The sequence below is a fragment of the Mesitornis unicolor genome, unplaced genomic scaffold (assembly GCF_000695765.1).
Source record: "Mesitornis unicolor isolate BGI_N332 unplaced genomic scaffold, ASM69576v1 scaffold50430, whole genome shotgun sequence".
In the NCBI taxonomy this organism is placed as follows: Eukaryota; Metazoa; Chordata; class Aves; order Mesitornithiformes; family Mesitornithidae; genus Mesitornis; species Mesitornis unicolor.
In genome coordinates, this window is record NW_010159916.1 from 62,867 (window position 1) to 68,652 (window position 5,786).

Below are 5,786 nucleotides of genomic sequence, written 5' to 3' on the forward strand. Positions count from 1 at the left end.
AAAGCAAGTTTTCTTACTGCTGGTAAGTGAAATGTGCTATTAAACTAACTCAGTAGAATATCTGGAAATAAGATAACCAGATTGAAAATAATGTGGCAAATTTAATTGATAACAGAGTAAGAAGTGAAGTGAAAATTTGGAACACCAAGATGCATAGCAAAATAAAAACCATGTACTTTATTTCCTCAGCCCCTTTCAGAAGTAAAAGATTCCCGTCAGCCCAACACATAAAAACATGATCTTACCAAGATATGACCACAGATCAGTTTGGTACCCACTGTGCCAACATTTCAAGTGTCCCTTCCCTCTGGATGTGCTAGATAATATGCTGCTGCCTAAACTCCCTTCTCAAACAGCACTCCAGCTGCCAGCTCTCCTTGACCTAGACACTGGCTGGAGGCACCTGTCCTGGTATCGTCACGGCATCTCAGGAGAGACTTCCCTTCTCTCTTGATGGAAACCCTACATCAGAGGAGTCATGGCCAGCTGGTTGCCAGTCCAGCAAAGGATTGGCAGCTAAATGCTGAGAACTGCTCTCCAGTGCTGTCACTCCAGCAGCAGCTGTGAAAGATGTCCTGCTCTGTGAACCCAGAGCACAGCTTGAGCTCAGGGTCTGCTAGCCTGACCTCCACAAGCTCACCCTGTCAGCAAATCAAAAAAAAAAAAAAAAAAAAGGCCAGCAGGGACTTCCACAATCCAGAGTCTAGGCCAGCCTCTTTCTACCACACATGAGCAAAACTGAGTAAGAGGCAATCAACATGCAGAATTTTATGTGTCTTATCTGTTTTCCCCAACAAAAATGTAGGCCTACACAAGCTTCGGACATGGAGTGGATTCTAATGTAGGACGACGACTATAAAATAAACTGAGCTATGAGATACATGATCTAAACTCTAACTCCAAGCTGGAGTACATGGCCCCCAGCAGTAGGGCACTATCTGACAGACCAGTTTGCCTGATGTATTGGTAATTTCAATTTTGTAGGAGCAATAGGAGCACTGCAAGGCTAATGGAGATACAATGTTTTCACTACTATTCACGATATTCAGAGCTAATTTAGCTTCTGTTCTCATAATAATGCTGGCCTTTTGTCTGTATTAGATGGTAATGCTGTGCTTGTGAAACTATGAAAATGGGATATTTTTTTAAAATACCCTGTTGGCACCCAATACTGATCTCATGAAACATGTGCTCAAAGATTTAATAACTTCACAGCTGAGAAAGAAAACATGGTATGTACATTTACTATGAGTTACTGAAGTCCTAATCACTCAAAGAAATGACCAAGCCAGTTGGCTTATTTCATAAAAAATATATTTCTCTTGACAAAATGTGTATCATTCATGCAGTGTAAACTGTGTATTTATTACCTGTGAGGACACTCTGAATAAGATCTTCTGTCTTTGCAGGTGCTTTCACTGAACCTAGAGGTAAAAGAGATGACTGATTCCAATTCTTTTAAAGCAACAGCCATTGTTATGCTGCTTGATTGTGTATTAAAACATGGGAGGTGACACAGGACATATGCGCACACGGGCTTTTACTAATCTTTTGAGAAAACACATCTCTTGAGCAGAAGCAACATGGAAAACAATGCCAATTCTGTGAACCAACATGAAAAAAACCCACCCGAGCTTTGTTATTTTACTTATGAGGAGGATGTTACTGAACTCACTCCTACCACTCATATGGGTCACCTAAGTGGTACTGGGCTGATGGTTAGTACAAGTGCCTTGTATTATGATGTCCAGCTCCTTGGAAGTCATTTAGATCAAGCCTATGAAGATGGCAATCATAAAATTATAAACACTGTGGTTTAACAAGCATCTGTTACAGGAGATATATCCATACAAAATATGTAAGTATCCATGACTGTATTTTGTGTGTGGAGTATGATATAACTACATATATAAAATTAGGCATATTTGTAAAAAAGAATTACACAATTTTGCAGGAACAAAAAAACCTGAGCAAATTCTCTTGCTTGTAATGAACTTCAGTTCACAGAATCACAGAATCACAGAATCGCTCGGTTGGAAAAGACCTCTGAGATCATCACGTCCAACCGTTCCTGTCTACCCCCTAAACCATATCCTTAAGTTCCTCATCTACCCGCTCCTTAAACACAACCAGGGATGGTGACCCCACCACCTCCCTGGGCAGCCTGTTCCAGTCTCTGACAACCCTCTCAGTAAAGAACTTCCTCCTTATCTCTAACCTGAACCTCCCTTGGCACAGCTTGGTGCCATTTCCCCTTGTTCTATCTAGCACAAAAGCAACTCTTAAATAGAAGATATTTGTATATTTGAAGATGTCTGGCTCTAATAGCATAATAAAACAATGATAAAATTTCTACCTAATTTATAGAAACAAACCAATCAACCAACCAACCAAGCACAAAACCCGCCTTTGTGAATGAAAAATTATTATCCTGATTTATTGTGAAAAGATGGGACTTCTTTTGTTTTCCTTTGGTTTTTTTGGTGGTTTTTTTTTACCTGGTGCTGGTTGGCTATGGACAACCTGAGTTGCTGGTTTCGGTGTAAGAGAGGCAGTGCAATTTACTCCATTTTCTGCTGGTGTTGGCCTAGGTTCATTGTTAGCTTCAGATGGTGCATCTCCATGGTCAATCTGAAAATACAAAATAATTTACAGTACTCTTCCCAACTAACAGAACTAAGATTATTTATTTGCAAGTCTAGTTTAGCCTCTTTTAAAATGTGAAATCACGTAAATTTTATATATAAATCATTCTGAAAGAACAGAAGAAAAAGATATCTTTAAGAGCCATGGTAATCCAGGCAGTTCAATTCTGCAGGGTAAATTTCAAGAAATAGCATATGTATTATTCCAAAAAAGTAATTTTATTTTCAGTGGATATAACTCATCAGGGACATTTTTCAGTACAGTATATATTAGCTGCACCAAATGTACAATCTGTATTTTATTGAAAAGCATTGTTCTCTGCCATAAAACCTTTTTAGAAATAATGTAGAAGGTGGCATGAAAACGCTACTCAAATCCCTACTGTGAACAAAATATGTACAACAAAATTACTTTTAAATTTCACAGATACACAGCACTATCATTATTCACTGTTCTTACAGAACAGAGACATACTTCTGATTCCCAAGATCTTACATTCTTGTAATTACACTCCAAGGATAATACGTAAACAGTACCTCCATCCTGCTGCATAAATACATCTGTGGTATCCAAATATTTAAGCATTTCCCACAATCTTTTCTTTCTCTCCAGTTTCCTAAAGGCTCAGGCTTACGGCTTACATTGTACTATGCACTGAATATCTTGTAATTTTCCTTGTGACCATCAGGTTTTAAGCAAGCCCCCAGCACTCAGCAAACAGAAGGTCATTCAAAGCAATTTTTATTTTGAAATGGTCAAGCCCCGCTTCCTGCTGTCCCTGTGAGGGGCCAGTTGCCATGGTGTCTCAGGGTGAGTTTGGATTTGTTCCTTCAGCTGCTTCCATTTTATTCTTTGATGTAATCACATTACACACAGAGGCAGGATGCCACAGTTGTATTTTACCCCTTTGATTTACTCCACGTTTGCAAACTATCAGCCTGCAGTGCATCAATAAAGGCAATATACATTTTGAGCTGTTTTGTGCTGCTCCTGCTGCTGATTTCCATCATTTCAGCCCTGACAACATACTGTATATTGCAGAAGGATTTCTGTCTCAACAGCCTATCTCTACCAAAATTTTAGGAGAGAGATACTGCAATCAGAAATATGATACAATTGAAAAGCAATGCCAGCAACTTCATTTATATCAAGCAAGAATGACTGGAACAAAAAGACAAACATGATCTAGCCAACATTTATGACAGTAGAACAATGTGACAGGCAAAAGCTGTAGCTGTAACAGATACAGAGACATGGCTATCCCCTCAATTCTCCTTAGAATGCTCTCCTTGGAGCATGCAATTCATTAGCTTAATAAAAACAGCGTTTGCTATATAGATGATCAACATTTAATACAAAAACCACTAGAATTCCTAACTTCTGGCAAGTTTGTGCCCCAAAAGTCACTACATGGTGTGTATTGTCTTCTTTTTGGGGAAACAGGTTTGTAGGTGGTGTGAAATGCTGCATCACAGCTTGCTGAGAGACTATTAATATCACAGAATCACAGAACGTTAGGGATTGGAAGGGACCTCAAAAGATCATCCAGTCCAATCCCCCTGCCGGAGCAGGAACACCTAGATGAGGTTACACAGGAAGGCGTCCAGGTGGGTTTTGAATATAGCCTGTCAGCTTTGGACATAAAACATTTGTGTTCAGAAACTAAAGCAGGAGTGTGAAACGGGATAAGGAAGTGAATAAAGAGTCATTTTCACTACATCAAGCAATTTAATCTCATTAAAAAGTACTTTCTCTTCTCATAATTCATCACACAGAATGCTAAAATAAACATGATTTTTCCTTAGTGGAGAATATTTTAGGCTCTTTTAAAAACATGATGTAATCCAGCTTTAGAATTTATAGTTTTAATATTCATAGAAAAATGGTTTCTATTCCACGTATTGCCATGTCTTTTTCAAGACAGCATAGTTACTAAGTAGAAAGATACATATGCATACAGGCACGTATCTATATGCTCTATTTTTATTTCTGCAGAGAAAAGAGGCTGCTATATTCTGGGGTTGGGAGATCTCCTCCGTGCTGCACTGTTAGACTATGTGGGGCCTCTGTCCTTCTTGGCAAAGTATAAGCAAGGTCTCCCTACAAGGAGTGTCAGATCAACTTAATTCCCAGTACTGTAACTTGGTGTGATCATTATGATTTGCAAATTATGCCTGAATTTTCTTTTTAAATAGTGATATCAGATCTGCTAAGTGCAGCTGCTCTCCTAGAGATGCTTTTGTTTACTTTCTTCATAAAAATAATTTCATTTAACCAAAGAAGCAAAACAACAGTTTCCATTTCAACACTGTTTTATGGGTAGGAACAACAGGTCAGCTGCTCTGCTGCTTCCATGTCAGCCACATTACTGAGCCAGCAAGGCCTCCTGACTCCCTGACACTGCAGTGGGAATTAACATGCAGCCCCAGGGACAGCACACCAGCAGGCATAGCCAAAATGCATTTTACTCTGGCTAGCTTTTCTGAGACCCCTACACACTTCTGCTCTCATGACTATGGGGATGAAAACGTACAAACTGGTTACATTAACCTACTTTAGGCTGGGATTAATTAATCCCGAGAAACTCTCTGCAAATGTCTATCACTTATTCTTCCTGTCTGTAAAGGACACCAGGTAGGAGAGGGGAAGGCAACCTTCACTACACGTACGCTTATAAAGACCTAAAATGTATTCAGGTAGGTACAGTTAAAGGTGCAAAACCCACACTGCCTGGGATTACAATGCTTCCATTCTGCAAAAACAGCTGTTCTAAAGTCGGGCTGGAAAGTAAGAACTGACCAGAAAGCTAAAGGTAGGAATTCCTGTTACACTCATGATGGGAACATTGCAAATAAATACAGAAAACTGCTGTAAAATGTCAATTTTTCAGCATTCTTTGTTTACGTAATTACAGTGACAATTAACAGGCAGTGTAATTTGAAGCCTAAAGCAAGGCTAATTTATTTCTTAAAAACAATTCACTATTAGGTAGCTTATTTGACTGCAGTTTTGCAAGAAGCCTGGGGAACTTCTTACAGAGATGCCATTTAAACTTCTAGGCAGCAAAGAAAAAGCCTGTTTTCCTGTGACAGCTGCAAGAACCCAGCTCAACCTCAGTTACCGAGGCGAAGAGCTCCTGA

General features: G+C 39.3%; 1 protein-coding gene across 1 annotated transcript in view; it reads right to left on the reverse strand.

Annotated features, from left to right (window-relative positions):
- LOC104543520 (1-phosphatidylinositol 4,5-bisphosphate phosphodiesterase beta-1-like) overlaps positions 1-2,631 on the reverse strand; it is a gene marked incomplete at both ends in the record, with an annotated part of 12,682 nt that extends 10,051 nt beyond the window's left edge. The window contains 2 exons of the mRNA XM_010188156.1: positions 1,371-1,424; positions 2,499-2,631. Coding sequence (XP_010186458.1) covers positions 1,371-1,424; positions 2,499-2,631 — 187 coding nt within the window. The remainder of the gene's footprint in view (positions 1-1,370; positions 1,425-2,498) is intronic.
- Between the last annotated feature and the right edge of the window lie 3,155 nt (positions 2,632-5,786).